The sequence below is a fragment of the Kogia breviceps genome, chromosome 3, assembly GCF_026419965.1.
Source record: "Kogia breviceps isolate mKogBre1 chromosome 3, mKogBre1 haplotype 1, whole genome shotgun sequence".
Taxonomy (NCBI): Eukaryota; Metazoa; Chordata; class Mammalia; order Artiodactyla; family Physeteridae; genus Kogia; species Kogia breviceps.
In genome coordinates this window covers 27630052-27647812 of record NC_081312.1, presented here as the reverse complement: position 1 = coordinate 27647812, position 17761 = coordinate 27630052, and the positions used below count along the sequence as shown (strand labels likewise).

Genomic DNA, 17761 nt, shown 5'->3' with positions numbered 1-17761 from the left:
CACAGACTATTTTTGTCTACCTATGTGCTTGGTACAATTCTCACTTAGGATGGACCTGTCAATTGTGGAATAACTGATCTCTCGACCAGAGCCAGCCCACTTCATAGTGCTCTTTAGAGACCAAAAGAGATAAGGACTGTGAATATCTTTAACCAAAAGGCAAGATCCTCTAAGTGTAAGGGATGCTGCTGCTTATTATTATTGAGTCTCCCCTGCTACAGGGGCTATTTTCCAATATGCAATATGGTGCTTATATTTATTTATATGCTCAATAAATATTTGTTGCCTATTGAATATGTTGTTCTATGAAGAGCAACTGTTAATACAGTCTTAATAACAATAGTGGTAGTGGTTTTTTCTAATCACACCCTCTGGGACTACCACTGTGTCTGTCAGTAGAATTTCCCTCCAAACTCCTAGCAACGAACCACATTTAAGTGCCAGGGAATCTCAAGAACAGAGCCAGTTTCCAAAAAATATAAATCCACATTTAGACCGAGATCAGCTTCCAGTTTAGCAGAATCAATCAAATAATAATAAATTCCTACCTTAGCTGAGAATAGGGTTGGGTCCCTTGGAGGACAAAAGAGAAACATAGTCAAGGCTCTAGCAACTCAACAATTTAAGCCAAAGGGGAATATGTTGAGAAGTCCAAGGGTGGCTCCACCTTCAGGCTCCATTTGCTCTTTCCCCTCTCGCTCTAGGACTTGGCTCTGCTTGCTTCTGCTTCTCCTGGAGCAGTGGCCTGACTTTCTCCTTCAGACAAGCTTTTCTCCATGACACAGGAAAGGTGGCCACTGATAGTCCAAGCCAAATTCCCTAGAGCAGATGAGGAGGAAAGAAACCTGTTCTCTTCCAGGTCTGTATAGCAAATCACAGGGAAGAACTGAATGGCTTTGCAAAACCAGCTATCATGGAAGTGGGTGACTGACCAGACCTGGGTGGTGTGCCATCCCTGCACTGAGGGGCCATGCTGGGCACCAGGAGCCCCTGGGATTGACAGTTTCACCTGAATGACATGGGATGAGGAGGGGCAGTTCCCAAAGGAAAGGGGGTGCAGGGCAGACAAAAACAACAGGTGTCCACTACAATAGCACTTGTTCTCAGGTTGCGTAGAGACATGGCTTATCCACCAAAACAATCAGAGAAGGATAAAAACAGTAGTGCATTCACATGCCCAAGCCTTGAGTCAAAGTCCTTCAGGAAAAGGAAGTGATCTGATGGCCTAAAGGAGATTCTTTAGAACAGGAGGAGAAAGACACAAATATTTTGGTCAGCTTCCCTCCCCCTACTTGAGAATTATCATCATAATCACCTTATTCTCCAAATCAAGTTTGGAAACTGTGATTTGATAATTATGCAGACAATTAGCCAGAATGTTTGAGATTGGGATCCTTTGGGAAAACCTGGAAGATTTGGTCAACATAATCATACTCATGGAGAGAATGGGCCTGATGAAGGATTTTTTTCTTTTTCTTAACAAATAACTTTTCTTTCTGATTATAAATGGGTGTGTTTATTGCAGAAATTTTGGAAAATACAGGACAGTACACAAATGAAAATAAAAACCACTCTTGTATTTGTTATGACTGGGTGTGACTGCAAGTGAGAGGAACCCCAAGATAACAATGGCTTAAACAGGAGTGAAGTTTATTTTGCTCAAAGCTACACAAAGTCCAAAAGTCCAGGCTGGCATGGGAGTTCTCACGGAGGCCTCAGGATGCCCAGGCTCCTTCCAGCTCACTACTCTGCCATCCCTGCAATGAGGCCTGCATCCTCATAATCTAAGCTAGCAGAGCAGAAAGGCAGCAAGAAGAGAAAAGGATAAAGAGGGCAAGGACCCATGACGGCTATCTCCTAGGGAAGGTTCTCAGAAGTAGCAACACAACACGTCTGTACCATCCCATTGGTAAGAATGTAGTCACATGGCCACATCTACCTGCTGGGAAGACTGGGAAATGTAGTCTTTTTTCTGGGTGGCTATTTGCCCAGGTAAAACCCTATTACCATAGAACAATGGCTTTTGAGGCAACTAGGGGTCTCTGATAAACCTGTAACCGTAACACCCAGAGATAACCACTGTTAACATCTTGGTATACGTCATTTATACACACATACAAAAACACACACACACCTGCATACAGAAAAATAGATATAGGTATATGTAGACATGTAGGTGACACTTGGTGTATATGTATGTGTGTGTGTATAGGTGTGTGTGTGTGTAAGTATATGTGTGTGTATTTTTATAATTTATATGAATAACATATATAAATATTTTAAATGATACTGAGATCCCACCAATTATACTATTTTCTCATCCTGTTTTGAAAAATTGCAGACCTTAAATAAATTATTTATTATCTATTTCAGCACTGAGTCATTTAACAATTACAGTTAGAGTAATGTAATGCTTTATGATTTTCTTTTAAATACATGTTTTTCCTTTATAAATCCTGGTTCATGAAGTTTTTGTTTATTTATTTTGAAATCACTGTAGATGCACAGGAGGTTGAAAGCAAGGTACACCAAGGCCCATGCATTCTTCCCCTGCCTCCTCCAATGGTTACATCTTATACAGCAGTGGTACAGTATCAAAACCAAGATATTGACACTGGTACAGTCCATAGAGCTTATTTAGATTTCACTAGCTATACATGGACTCATGTGTAGCCTTACATAACCATCACCACAATCAAGAAACTCAGTTCTACTATCCTTCAGAACCACACCCATCCCATCTCCCCACTCATCCCTAACTCTTGGCAACCATGAATCCATTCTTTATCTCCATAATTAAGTTTTATCATTAATGTTACACAAATGGAATTAGGTAGTATGTATACTTTTGAGATTGGCTTTTTTCACTCAGTGTAATTGTCTAGAGGTTCATCTAAGTTGTTGCATACACCAATAGTTCCTCTTTACTGCTGAGCTGTATTCCACGGTATGGATGTACTGCAGTTTGTTTAAACATTAACCAATCGGAGAACATTTATTTGGGTAGTTTTCAGTTCGGGGCTATCATGAATAAAGCTGCTATGAACATTCATGTACAACTTCCTATTTGGACATAAGTGCTCATTTCTCTGGGATAAATGACCAAGAGTGTAATTGCTGGGGTGCATTATAAGTCCATTTTCAGTTTTTTTTTTTTTTTTTTTGCGGTAAGTGGGCCTCTCACTGTTGTGTCCTCTCCAGTTGCGGAGCACAGGCTCTGGACACGCAGGCTCAGCGGCCATGGCTCACGGGCCCAGCCGCTCCGCGGCATGTGGGATCCTCCCGGACCGGGGCATGAACCCATGTCCCCTGAATCGGCAGGCGGACTCTCAACCACTGCGCCACCAGGGAAGCTCCATTTTCAGTTTTGAAAGGAACTGCCAAACTATTTTCCAGAGTGACTGGAAACTTAATATGTTGTCAACAATTCTCCTTATCATTAAGCACTTCCTATGTCATTAAATATTCTTCTAAAACATGATATTCCATTGTATGGCCATACTATAATTTCCAAACAATTTCCTAATTTTGAATTTTAGGAATATTCTTATTTTTGTGTTATAAATAATAAAGTGAAAAATATTGTGGATAAATCTTTGTGGCTATTTCTGATTATTTCCTTAGGATAAATTTTTAGACATAAATATGCTAGTTTAAAGGGTATGAAAAAACATTTTAAAGTCTTTTGCTTTTCTTTTTTTTTTTTCAAATTGTCCTATTAAAGGTTTCAATTTACAATCCCACAGCAATATACGAGAATTGGGCAGTTTCTAAAAATACTAATATTTCAACATAAATTGCAGTCAAACAGTTGGTATCCTTAATATATAAATAGATCTTAGAAGTCATCTAGAAGAAATACCCAAAATCAGATGCTTTGGGCTGCAAATGACAGAAAATTCCAATTAAAATTATATAAGCAATAGAGAAATTTATCACTTCATATAATAAGAAGTCTAAAGGTAGGGCAACTTCTGAATTTGTCGATTTCACACAACTTTAAAAAAAAAAGGCACCACGATATACAGACTAATGGTGCAGGCTCTGAAGCTAGATTGTTGGGTTTACATCCCAACCCTTCCATTTACTGAGTGTGTGACACTGAGCAAGTTACTTATCTTATTTATGCCTTAGGTTCCTCTTTTGAAAATGGTTATATTAATAGTATCTGTCTCAAAGGATTTTTTTAAGGATGAAGAGTTAATATACGTAAACTATCCATTAAGTATTGACATTATCAAGAGTCTAGGTTCTTTCTGTTTTTCTGTTCTGAAATCCTCAGAATGTTAACATTGGCCTCAGTCTTAAGACCTCATGGTCACAAGATAGCTGCATTAACTCTAGGAATCTCATCCAAGAAGTCCAGAAATAGAAGAGACTACGTAGTCTTCTCTGTTTCTTTCTTAAGAACAGGGAAATCTTTCCAAGAAGTCCCAAACAGATTTTCCTTACATCTCACTGACTAGAAAATGGGTTATTCTACACCAATCTGTAAAAAAAAAAAGTAGAATGGAATTACTATGATTGGCTTAGACCAATCAGGATTTATTCATAAGCTAAAACCACCTTCCCTGTGGATAGAAACAAAACAAAATCAGTTATTTTTAACAAGGAAGAGAAAAATGGATATTGAATGAACAACCAGAATGTCTGCTATACATCATATTAGAAAAATGGGCAAACCACACGCACCAGTAATTCATAAGAGAAGCAATGCAAATGGTAAATAAACAAGAAAAAGGCTCATCTTGATTAATGAGCAAAGGAATGAAAATTAAAAGGAGTTTCTGTATTTTCTCTATCAATTTGGCAATGATGAAAAAGAATTATAATCATCTACAAAAGTGACAAATATATAAGATGCCTAGGAATAAATTTTATACACAAGATGTGCAAGACCTAAATGGAGAAAATTATAAAATTTTACTGGACAACAACATTAAAGAAGACCTAAATAAGAGATATACACCACGTTCATGGATAGTAAGACTCAGTATCTTAAAGATGTCAATTGTCCTCAAATTGATATAGAGATTTCAAGCAATGACAATCAAAATCTCAATAGAGTGGATTCTTTTTTGAGAAATAGACAATTTATTTCTAAAGTATATATGAAACAGCAAAGCCCCAAAACTAGTCAGGACACTCTTAAAGAAAGGAATATGGTAAGGGAGTTTTTCTTACCAGAGAGCAAGACTTTTAAAAAAATAAGACAGTAGTAATTAAGATAATGTAATGGGCTTCCCTGGTGGCGCAGTGGTTGAGAGTCCGCCTGCCGATGCAGGGGACGCGGGTTCGTGCCCCGGTCCGGGAGGATCCCACGTGCCGCGGAGCGGCTGGGCCCGTGAGCCATGGTCGCTGAGCCTGCACGTCCGGAGCCTGTGCTCCGCAACGGGTGAGGAAGATAATGTAATAATGGCTCAGGGATAAGCAAATTTAGCAATGGAACAAAATAGAGGGCCCCCAAACAGACTCACACAATATACAAACTTCACATAGTACAATGGTAGCAATGAAAATCACTGAAGAAAGAATGGAAAAAGAAAATAAAATTGGATCCCAGCTCTTACCCTACACAGAAAGTAATTCAAAATTATGTGTAAAGGCAATTTTTAAAATACAGGAGATTATCTTTATGCCTTTAGATTAGGGAAGGATTTTCTAAATAAAACACAAAAAGCATTAACTATAAAAGACAAGATTGATACATTTAATCACATTAAAATCAAGAACTCTGTTCAAAGACATCTCAAAGTGAGTAAAAAGACAAGCCATAAACTAAGAAAAAAATTAGTATTCAGAATATATAAGGAACTCCTACAAAACTATTAAAAAAAGATTTTTTTTTGACCAAAAGAAAGTAGGTAAAAGACACAAGCAGATATTTCACAAAGGAGAAAAAACATATAAACATATGGGGAAAAAAAAGAACAACCTCATTAGTAATCAGGAAAACAAATTAAGATTCCAATGATATATCCTTTTATATCCACCTGATTCCACCCCTACCCCCCCAAAATAGTTGATAATACCAAGTGTTGGTAAGCTAGAACTCTTTAAGCCCTACTGGAGGGAGCATACATTTATTTAACCACTTTGGAATACTAGCACTATCTGTAAAGTTGAATATTCACATAGCCTATGACCCAGCTGTTCCACTTGTAGGTATGCCAAGATATACAAAAGTATATTTATAGTTCATATTCTCTCACCCCCCAAAAAGATTGGAAACCACCCAAATATCTGTTGAAGGAAAATGAATACATAAATTGTGGTAAAGTCACATGATGGAACATTACACAGCAGTGCAAACAAGAGAACTACAGATACATATAACAACATGGATGAATTTTAGCAATGTCATACTAAGTAAAAACAGCAACTTGTAGAAGATTACATTATAATACCATTTGTAAAAAAATTCCAAATCAAGCAAAATTAATCACTATGTTGTTTAGGGATTGTAAATATAAATTATTTTTTCATAAAGCAAAGCAATATCAGTCAAAATTTAGTTTAGTGGTTATCCTTGGGTGTGGTAGAAGGCAGGGAAATGGGTTAGGAGAAGAGCACACACATTGATGTGATGGTACTGGCAGTATTCTAGGTGTCTTTTTTAAATATCACAAATTATTTATTTTTTAAAATTGTGGTAAAATACACGTAACAAAATTTACCATTTTAACCCTTAAGTGTGCAGTTCAGTGGTGGCATTAAATGCACTTACATTGTTGTACAATACAAATGCACATCCATCAACCATCCATTTCTAGAATTCCTTTCATCTTGTACAACTGAAACTCTGAACATTAAGCAATAAATAATCCCTCACTCAAGCCTCTGACAAGCACCATTCTACTTTCTGTGTCTATGAATTTGAGACTTTTAGTTTTCAAGTTGACAGATGGGCCCATGGGTGTTCATTTTGTTGTCAAGTTTCATAACTTGCATATACATACTATATACACATGCACACATATTCTTTTGTATGTATAAAATAGTACGTACTTTATTTTTTAATGGCTTTATACCTGGAAAAATAATGACAATATCCAAAATTGGCCAGAACATAAGTGCCAGCAAGCATGTAAACTCATAGAATTTTTTGGACATTTTAAACTTAACACACAGTAAAATTGACAAATATTTTATGGCTTTTGGGAGCTACTATGTTTTCAATCTTGGTTTCTGATTTTTCATCAATAGTATACAGAAATATGATAAATTTTTGTGTGTTGACCTTGTATCCTTGCTAAATTCATGTAGTAGTTCTAGGAGGCTTTTTCTTATTATTGTTGATTCTTTGGGGATTTCTATGTAGACAATGATGTTTTCTGTTAATAGGGACAATTTTCTTTCTTTCCAGTCTGTATGTTTTTAAAATTTCTTTTTCTTGCCTTGTTGCACTGATCTTTGAGTATAATATTAAATAGGAGTAGTGAGAGTGGACATTCTTGCCTTGTTCCTGACCTTAGAGAGAAAGCAGTCTTTCACCATAAAGTATGATGTTAGGTATAGGATTTTGTAGATGCTCCTTACCATGCTGAAGAATTTCCTTTCTATTGCTAGTTGTCTGAGAGGTTTTGTGTTTTTTTAAATTCAGTGGCTGTTGATTTTTGTCAAATGCTTCTTGCATCAAGTGATATGATCCTGTGGTTTTACTTTTCAGAATATTAATATGGTTTCTCAAATTGATTTTTTTTTTTTTTTTTTTGTGCTACGCGGGCCTCTCACTGTTGTGGCCTCTCCCGTTGCGGAGCACAGGCTCTGGATGCGCAGGCTCAGCGGCCATGGCTCACGGGCCCAGCCGCTCCGCGGCATGTGGGATCTTCCCGGACCGGGGCACGAACCCGTGTCCCCTGCATCGGCAGGCGGACGCTCAACCACTGCGCCACCAGGGAAGCCCCTCAAATTGATTTTTGAATATTGAAACAGCTTTGCATTCCAGGTTTAAATTCTGCTTGATAATTATACATTAATCTTTTATGTATTGATGGATTTGGTTTGCTAATAATTTGTTGCAGATCTTTGTATCTGCATTCATGAGGGACACTGGTCTGTAATTTTCTTTTCTTGCACTATCTTTGTCTGATTTTCGTATTGATATATTTTCTTGGAGGGCAATTTGTCAACTGTAACAACAGTCTTAGAAATGTGTGTGCCCAAGGACTTCACTTCTAAGAATTTATCTTAAGGAAATAATTAGATTCTCATTACACACAGACTTTGGGTTCAGACACACCTGGATTTAAATATAAACGCATCCCCTTACTAACTGCTTAAGTTCTGTGGCTCTGTTTCTTGATCTGTAAAATGAGGATAAGAGGACCTACCTCACAGAGATGCATTGGATGAGACAATTCACAGTGTCCAACACCTAGTAAGCTTTAAATGGTAGCTCTTGGTATTATGTTATACTCTATAGTCTCGGTAGTCTGTCCAGATGGAAGGACATCATCTTTGCTCCCATATTAACTCCAACTTTGAATCTCCTTATTGGTGGGTATTCGATCTCCTCATCCCCGATTCCTCTGTCTTGTATTATGCGTGCTAGACGTTTAAAAGGAAAAGGCAAAGGCAAACAAACAAAAAATATATATATTGTCCCTGCCTTCAGGGAGCTCAATCTACTAGAGAGACAGAGGCGCAAACGAACCAGTAACACGCAGTGTAACAGCATTATAATGGGGTGTCGGCCCATGGGGTAGCTGACCCTGGACGCACACTCTGTGCGTCTGTGTCTGGAGGCTGCGCCGTCACCGGAGCTGAGGGACCGGCAAGGAGGGCGGCAACTTCTCCAGCGTAGCCTCGGGTAGTGGTGGGGGACGTTCAGGCTGGCTGTTTCCACAACAACTGGCCTAGCCACCCTTTTGAGGCCTCACTTGAAATGTCTTCAGCGTCTGAGGAGGCAGGAAAGGTCACTTCCGGTCCTCCAACCCCGGAGGCGCGCGGACGCTCGGCCGTAACTGAACAAATCGAGCTCCAAGTCTCTGATTGGCTCTGACAGGTGGGGGGGCGGGATCTGACAGCGGGGGGCGTGGCCCTGCCGTCTCCCAAACTGGAGTCTTCCTCGCAGAGCGGAAGCCGACCTCTCCTGCCCCGGAAGTGCAAGCCTGGAGGTCGTGCAGGTGTGGATTCCGCCGGCGAGGCGGCTCCTTTCGAGATGCCGGGGGCTGAGGCCAAGGGCTCGGAGTTGTCCGAAAGGATCGAGAGTTTCGTGGAGGCACTGAAGCGGGGCGGTGGGCGGCACAGCTCCGAGGACATGGCCCGGGAGACCCTGGGGCTGCTGCGCCGGATCATCACGGACCACCGCTGGAGCAATGCAGGTGAGGCAGGCCTAGCTCCATCGCCTCCCTCGCCACTTTCCGTTTCCGATCCGCGGGCGGAAAGTCGCTCAGGCCCCACCGCGCCCTTGCCGCTCTTACCCTCTCTCTTTGGACGACAGGGGAGCTGATGGAATTGATCCGCAGAGAAGGCCGGAGGATGACGGCCGCTCAACCCTCAGAGACCACTGTGGGCAACATGGTGCGGAGAGTGCTCAGGATCATCCGGGAGGAGTATGGCAGGTCAGGCCCACGTCCTGGGCCGGGGGTTGGACCCAGTGACGCTTTTTGCATGGAGCCTTTATTGGAGCTGAGCAGCTGTTGTTACCTTAATGACCACATCTCTTCCCCACCTCCCTCTTTGGGTCTTGTTTCCTCCATAGACTCCACGGACGCAGCGACGAGAGCGATCAGCAGGAGTCCCTGCACAAACTCTTGACATCCGGGGGCCTGAGCGAGGATTTCCGCTCCCATTATGCTCACCTCCAGTCCAACATCATTGAAGCAATTAATGAGCTGCTTGTGGAACTGGGTGAGTCGTGATCCCTAGGTGGACAGGACAGGTGGCAGGCAGATGAGGGAACAGAAGACCCTGGAAGTTGTTCATCAGCAGAGATGGGAGATAACCAGTCCTCTGGTTCTCGGAAGTTTGCCCTCATCCTGATTAGGAAGGGTTGGAATAGGTGGCAGACTAAGATAACCCTCTTTACATTTCCTTACAGACTAACCCCTTATCGACTGCAGATCCACTGTGGCAGAGACTCTATTTGGGAAGAGCTTTATTTTTATTTTAAAGAAGGTGAACCCCCGAAAACCACAGTTGATAGACCCTCCTTCACTAAACTTCCTCTTGAATTTTTATACAGACACACATACACATACACATATACATACACATACACACAGGCCACCTCCATCCCCCTTGTCTGTGTGACCTGGGAGAACTGCAGATACTTATTGCAGTCAGCGTTCCCAGGGGAGGAAGAAGCCCGGTCTGTCTGTGCACTGAGCTGCTGCTTCCAAATTTCCCCCCTCCCCCCCACAATTTTTCTACCGTGGCCTCCCTGTCAGGTGGAGGTGTTGTGGCCACCTTTTGGAGGAGGAGTTCTTTTAGGAGGAAGCTCTGTTTACCCCACGCTTAGCACTTTAGAATTTCCCAAATTGGATCATTTCTTGCCTAAATTCATTGTCTTCAAAGTCAATTGTAAAGAGCTGGTGTTGGGACCCGGCAGGGGAGAGGGTGGTAAGTTGATGAATAGGGGTGCTGCTGAGCAAGAGGGTAGGCTGAGAACTTGGGAGGTGGAAGATCGTGGAGGAGCAGGGCTTTTAAGGAAAGGTGACATTCCACATTAAGTCCATTGACCACGTGTTACCAGGGTCTGCTGGGTGGGCAGTCTAGAGAAGGGCGCACATCTCTTTCTGTTTTGTGTAGTGTCTGTCTGTGTTGTAGCATGGCAGTGTCATATTTTCCTTGAAAAACTGGCTTCTTGCAGAAGGGACAACGGAGAACATCGCAGCCCAGGCTCTGGAGCACATCCACTCCAATGAGGTGATCATGACCATTGGCTTCTCCCGAACAGTGGAGGCCTTCCTCAAAGAGGCTGCCCGAAAGAGGAAATTCCATGTCATCGTGGCAGAGTGTGCACCTTTCTGTCAGGTACGGGGACTGCTGGAGTTGCTAAGAAAAATTTAAAATGAGGAGAGAATAAAGGAGGGGTAGGTGGGCTCCATGCCATCTTTGAATTGATAAGCAAGGCACAGTGAGAAGGCAAAGCAAAACACTAACGGAATTTTCAAGTTCATCCTGTTAACATTCTTAAACATTGGTTTAGGAAAGTTGGGTGACATATTTTTCTTACCATATAAAGAATGAAACCTTTGTTTTTAACCTTCAAGACCCAGTTTAGATATCATCTCCTCTGGGAAACTTTTTCATGGCTATTCTTCTCTGCCTTCTCCCCAACCCTTCCAATAGAAAATGAATCAGTTCTAGCTCTATACTACTTCCTACTTCAGTACCTCTATTATTATATCTATTACTGCATGTTAGAGTTTTATATATATATATATATATATATATATATATATACATATATATATATATATGTATATATATATATATGTATATATATATATATGCCTCTCCTAAAAACTCCTTGAGAGAATCAGCGGTATTCACTTATGTAAAATAAAGGCTCAATAAATGTTTTCATAGAACTGGGTAAAAAAAGAAAAAATAATAAGAAAGTTGGGTGAGCTGCTAGGCCCAAGAAAAGATAAATATTGGTTGTTTTAGGAATCAAAATAGGGTAAATTACCTTGAGGATGCTTGGTGTAACCTCACTCAATCTTTAGATAAATCATAGGTCTCAAAAAAAGGAAGTATGTAAAGATGCAAGGATGTTGTAAAATAATGAGCTAGGATCTGTCTTGTCAGCTCTGCTGGATTATGCAAGCAAGTCATATTTCCAGTTTTGTGGCTGTCCTAGTGCTGCTGGGGAGTAATAAACATTTATTAGAGTCCCCTGGGCTTCCTCCCACTTCCCAGAGAATACCTACCAGATGAGTTAGTTATCTGTTGGAAATTGTGCACTGGATATGCCCAGTATCACATAATCCCCCAGAGCTCTTTCATTCTCTCTCACTCTTCCTCCCAGCATCAGCCTTTCTCTCCTATTGCAGGGTCATGAGATGGCAGTCAATTTGTCCAAAACAGGTATTGAGACAACTGTCATGACGGATGCTGCCATTTTTGCTGTTATGTCAAGAGTCAACAAGGTGGGTGTATTTGGGTTATAGTATGTCGAATTCATGAAGATTATACTTCTAAAATGTTGGTTCTCCACCCCCACCCCACCCCCAATATCCATGAGAAGAGAGGAAAGTTTCTAGCACCTTTTAAAAATACATGGGCCTTTTTAATCTATTAACTGATTTTGTTTCACCCTTTATCTGAATCATTGTTCCTCACTTGTAGGAGCCTCATTTTGGTTAAAGCATTGAAAAGAATTAAGTGGGACTAAGCTAAGTGTGTCAGCTGCTAGGGAACTGGTAAAGGGCTTCTCACTTCTGCTCAGAGAGCTTGGCGGTGGTGGATGGTGGAAGAAAGGCTCCCCTCTTCTCAGGAGGTATGACAGATAGATTTCCAGGAAAGACAGGGCTAAGAACAGTAGATATTGCAGTTTCCTGTCCTGTACTATGTTCATTCTTCCCTTGCGAACCCACTTTTATGCTAGAACTTGTGGTCTGAGCCTAGACTCCCTTTCCCTTGGGTGTAGCAGTGTGTGACCCCCCAGTTTACCAAGACTGAGACTGAGCATTCAGGCTCTTGTGCCTAATGGCCTGTTTAGGGCTCTATTCCCAGGATGGCTCACATTTTCTTTCCTGTCCCAAAGGTGATCATTGGCACAAAGACCATCCTGGCCAATGGTGCCCTGAGAGCTGTGACAGGCACTCATACTCTAGCACTGGCAGCAAAACACCATTCCACCCCGCTCATCGTCTGTGCACCTATGTTCAAGCTTTCCCCACAGGTATGTCTGTCTTTCTCCAGCTGGTCTCTCATCTGTCTTTAGCCAACAGAAGGAAGTCAAGGTATAGGTCTGAACTCTGGGCCTTCAACCTTCTCACTCTGTGGCTTCTCTTTGTCTGCATTTACTCAATGGATTAGACCCAGTGGAGGCTGGAAAAAGCCACAGAAGTCTTGATCCAGGAAAAGCCATTGATAGTTACAACCTGTCAGCTTCAGGAAGTCAAAATTGTAAGGTCAGGGCAATACGCAGTTGGGGAAGGCCCTTTGTTTACATTGCCACCACTCGCTGACACCATTTCTGAAAATGCCAAGTAAGTTGAAACTAGAAACATAGAATTGGTTTTATTTGTTCCAAGGACTGTCCTCTGTAGCCGGAATACAAGAAGTTACTAAGTGAAGAGTAATTTCACCAGTGATAGAAACTACTTGCTTTGAACATATCAGTCTATCTATAGGTGTCTACTTTTTAAAAACTTGAGGTGAAATTCACATAACATACAATTAACCATTTAAAATTGTATACTTCAGTGGCATTTACTACATTCACAGCATTGTGCAACTACCACTCTCTAGTTTCAAAACTTTTGCATCATCCCAGAAAAACACTCTGTACCTATTGAGTAATCACTCCCTATTCCTCCTTCTCCCCATCTCCTAGTAATTGCTAATCTGCTTTCCATCTCTATGGATTTGCTTATTTTTGATATTTCACATAAAAGGAGTCATACAATATGGACCCTTTTGTTTCTGATTTCTTTCACTTAGCATAATGTTTTGGGGCTTCATCCAAGTTGTAGCACAGTACTTTGTTCCTTTTTGTGGCCGAATAGTATTCCATTGCATGGATGTACCACAATTTAATTATCCATCCATCTGTTGATAAGCATCTGAGTTATTTCTACCTTTTGGCTTTTGTGAATAATGCTCCTGTAAGGCTTTGAAATCAAATGTCTGCGGATGTATGTTTTTTATTTCTCTTGGGTGTATACCTAAAAGTGGAAGTGTCAGATCTCTCTCTCTCTTTTTTTTCCTTTTTCCCTAATTCTTTTCCAGTTCCCCAATGAAGAAGATTCATTTCACAAGTTTGTGGCTCCTGAAGAAGTCCTGCCTTTCACAGAAGGTACAGAAGTTGCTTGAATGTATGTGGCACATGCACTTGTGTGTTTTGGGTTTTTGTGTATGTGTGTTTTGGTCTTTTGGTTTTGGTGGCTAATGGGATTGAATGCTGTCAGGTTGTGCTTTTTTTATCATACTTCTTGTGGGGACTGTTCTCTTTAGCATCTTAGAGTGCTTGGGGTCCTGATCTAATCCATATTCATTTTCTTCTAAAACTAATATATTTTAGCTGAGTTATTGGGGCCATGGTGGGTTGGATCACCCAGCACTGACTGGGTTTGGCCTTGGAAGTTGTTTGAGACACAGGCGACAACCCAGTGATAAAATGTTCTTGTTTTCGGCTGCTGCAGGGAGTCATTTTGGTAACGTGACTGCCAAAGAAAGCAGGCTCTGGAATGTTACTTCTGAAACTCGCCTGTAGCCTGGACACCTTTGTGTGTTGGGGTCCATTTCTCTCACATATTCTGAAGGCAGCTTTGCTCAGTGAGCCTGCTGCCTCATCAACAGTTCGCATGGGCTTTAACACCCTCTTGGAGCAAAGCATAGTACTCGGGGTGCTGATTCTTCTTGGAAATTGAATAACTTCACCATTTATCCAAACATTCATTCTTTCAAGAAATATTTATGACTATTGAGTACCCACTGTGTATCCAACACTATTTCAGGCACTAGGGATATAACAGTGAAAAACATAGATAGGGCCTGCTCCCCCAGAGTTTACATTAGTTGCAAAAGACAGACAAGAATATGTCAGGTCATGGGATGTTTTAGGAAGAAAACAAATACGAAGGATGAGATGGAAAGTGACAAGGGGACTACCTTAGTCTGGAGAAGGGACTTAATGAGATGGCATGTCAGCTGAGTCCTGAAGGAATACAGTCTGTTATGTGAAGATGAAGGAAAGAGTATTCCAGGTGTTGGTGCAAAGGGCCTGAGTTAGGTACATGCTTAGCCAGTTGGAAAAAGATGGCCATGTGGCTAGAGAGTAATATGAACTATAATTAGTGTAGTGAGGTGGCGAGGGGCCAGATCTTGAAGGTTGCAATCCCAAATTTGAATATTATTCTAAGGGTTATCTATGGAAAGGCATTAGAGAATTATAAGCATAGGGTGTATCATGGTTTGAAGTCATCTCTTCTGGTTTGCAATGTTGCTGCAGTTTCCCTTCCTTGGGGTGGCGAGTATACTTGCATTACTGAGCCTAGAATCTATAAGATACTTAATTATTAGAACAGGAACCTTGGTTTGGTTTTATCTTTTGCTCGTGTGATTACCTTTCAGGGGACATCTTGGAGAAGGTCAGTGTTCATTGCCCCGTGTTTGACTACGTCCCCCCAGAGCTCATTACCCTCTTTATCTCCAACATTGGTGGGAATGCACCTTCCTACATCTACCGCCTGATGAGTGAACTCTACCACCCTGATGATCATGTCCTATGACCACCACTCGTCCTAAGCAGAAGCTGCTTAGGCAAACACAGAATGGAGTGGAGACTTCAGTGCCACGGCTGAAACACGTCTTCCTTGTAATGGGGGAGTGATCTGGAGTCAGGCTGAGAAAACTTGATACTGATACTGTTCCCTGCTGTTTCAGTCATCCTATAACCAGGACGCCCATCCAGGACTATTTTTTGCCTTTCAGGTCTCAACAGAGCAGCAGGGCTTGACCTATTGATTTTGGAGCCTCTTAGTGACTTGGGGAGTCTGTTTCAGGAACTTAAATTTTCTGGTTCAGTGGTGCGTTAAACACACCACTGAAGACCTTGCTGGGCTACAGGTTTTTGCTCAGAAATGACGACCATGCCTTTTCTGAGGCTGTGTGCCAATAAAAGCTGCTCGAAGGCTCCTGAGTCAGTTTATTTATTGTCCTGCTCTGACTGAAGTGCCTGCAACAGCAGCAGCAGAGCCCTTTGGTGTTTTCATAGAGGGCAATAATCAGAGGTAACAGCCTAAAACAGAAATGCAGATGAAAGTATCTATGATTCCTTTATAACTGACTGGAATTCATCCCAAACAACTTGTTAATAATCCAAGACAGTGGTTCCAAAATCACTGATCATCAGAATCATCTGGGAGTTTAAGAAACTACAATCCCAGACCTACTGCATCTGATCTCTGGGATGGCACGTGGGAATCTGCTTAGAGTGCCCCGGAAAAGGACCCCCTCATGTACTGTTAATAGGACTGTAAATCGGTACAACCTTTTCCAGGGCAATTTTGAGTCTTCTAGAATTATTTTTACAAGCACACAAAGACACAGAAAAGAATGTCCATTATAGCAGCTGTAATGTCAGAGCCTAAGTGTCCAGCAATATAGCATTTTGTATTCTGTTAGTTAAAAACAAGACAGGTTTCAAAATAAGTATCATGTACCATGGAACATTTTGTATACACTGCAACAGAGGTTTCAAAGGGTGGCTTGAGATCAGTGTCTGGATTAGACATTTTGGCTGGTTCATCTAGTATTTAATTTGAATTATTTACCAGTATTTTAAAATCTGGAGGTTACACATTAAACAAATTCAGATTTCTTGCTTCTTCTGAAGATTTGGCAACTCTGGGTCCACATTCCCAAATGGCAGCATTTGGCTATAGTTGGGAAGCTTCTAAATCCATTAAATGGAAAACCCCCAGTTTTCTGCAGTTCCAAGCCCACTAAACTCATTTATTTTGTCTGCCGAACCCTTGTAGGCATTTGAGTGGTGACCCTTGTGTTAATGAATGGGAAAGATTTGTAAGCAAGTCTATTTTCTGTATAAAACCAAAATCAAGCTGGGAAAACAAGCTGCAGAGCAATCTACATGATAGGACCCTAACTAACTTCCTTAAAACAAAATATATGCATGCATAGGATAAAAGTCTGGAAGAATAACACCAAACGACAAGAAGGAGGACAGCTTCTAATTTTATTTAGTGTGTTTGTATATTTCTATTTTTTTATGTGTACTGCTTTAGTAATTATGTTTTCAAAAAGTCTCCCCAGGTTATCCAGATAATCTGGATGCCATGTTTTGGAAGTTTGGTCCAAAACAGGAGTCCAAGGTCCACTGAGTATGCAGGGGGAACCCCCCGGGATGCTTGTCACAAAGCCGGCCTCCTGCCACTTGCAGCAGTGTCTATGAGGTACGGGAGGAAGTTCTAGGAATCTGCATGTTTAACAAGCAACCCAAGGGATTTTAACAGGACATTTGATAACCTTGTTTTGATAAACTGGCCAGAGAGAGACGATGAGGGAAAGGCCTCTGCTGTCTGTTAGCTACTTGACATGGGCAGATCTTTTCCTTAGGACTCTTATCCTCCCTGAGACAGGGAAAAAGCAAGACTGAAGAGGGTCAGTCTAAAGGACTGACCTAAAAGCTCTGTGACACAGAAGAGCCTGGCTCACTTAGGTCTCTGTCAATTATTTCTTAAAGTATCTAAGACCCCTCGCTTTCTCAGTGAAGTGGCTTATAGCTACCAATTTCGAGCAATTGTCTCCTCTGAAGGCACCAGTTCTTAACGGCAGCTCACTTGGGTACGACCATGTGCTCTGGCGTAAGAGCAGCAGTGAGTCAAGGAACTTAAATCTGTTTCTGGCTCCAAAAGTGCTTTATGATACTTGTCCTTTGTGCATCTTGGTCTCTGGGTCTAAAATTAGCACCAACATCCTGCCCAGGCAGAACTGAGATGGACGAAGTTTACCAGGGTAGAGGCTGTCTCTTTGGTCAACACTTACAGTGCCTAGAACAGAACTGCACAAATGCGTACTCTTTACAACCTCAGTCAAGTAAATCCCACAAAGCTGTTTATAT

The 17761-nt window shown here is 41.3% G+C and overlaps 2 protein-coding genes across 2 annotated transcripts in view; both read left to right on the top strand.

Annotated features, from left to right (window-relative positions):
• Window positions 1–9079: 9079 nt before the first annotated feature.
• On the top strand, window positions 9080–15815 carry EIF2B2 (eukaryotic translation initiation factor 2B subunit beta). Its single transcript, XM_059055894.2, has 8 exons — window positions 9080–9326; window positions 9446–9566; window positions 9707–9855; window positions 10817–10980; window positions 12006–12101; window positions 12719–12856; window positions 13909–13975; window positions 15253–15815. Exons 1-8 carry the CDS (start codon window positions 9164–9166, stop codon window positions 15408–15410), a joined length of 1056 nt encoding a protein of 351 aa, XP_058911877.1. The 5' UTR covers window positions 9080–9163; the 3' UTR covers window positions 15411–15815.
• The window catches only part of ZC2HC1C (zinc finger C2HC-type containing 1C), a 65019-nt gene continuing 61163 nt past the window's right edge, over window positions 13906–17761 (top strand). Inside the window, exon 1 of the mRNA XM_067028068.1 lies at window positions 13906–13975. The gene's annotated coding sequence lies outside the window, so the exon portion shown is untranslated. The remainder of the gene's footprint in view (window positions 13976–17761) is intronic.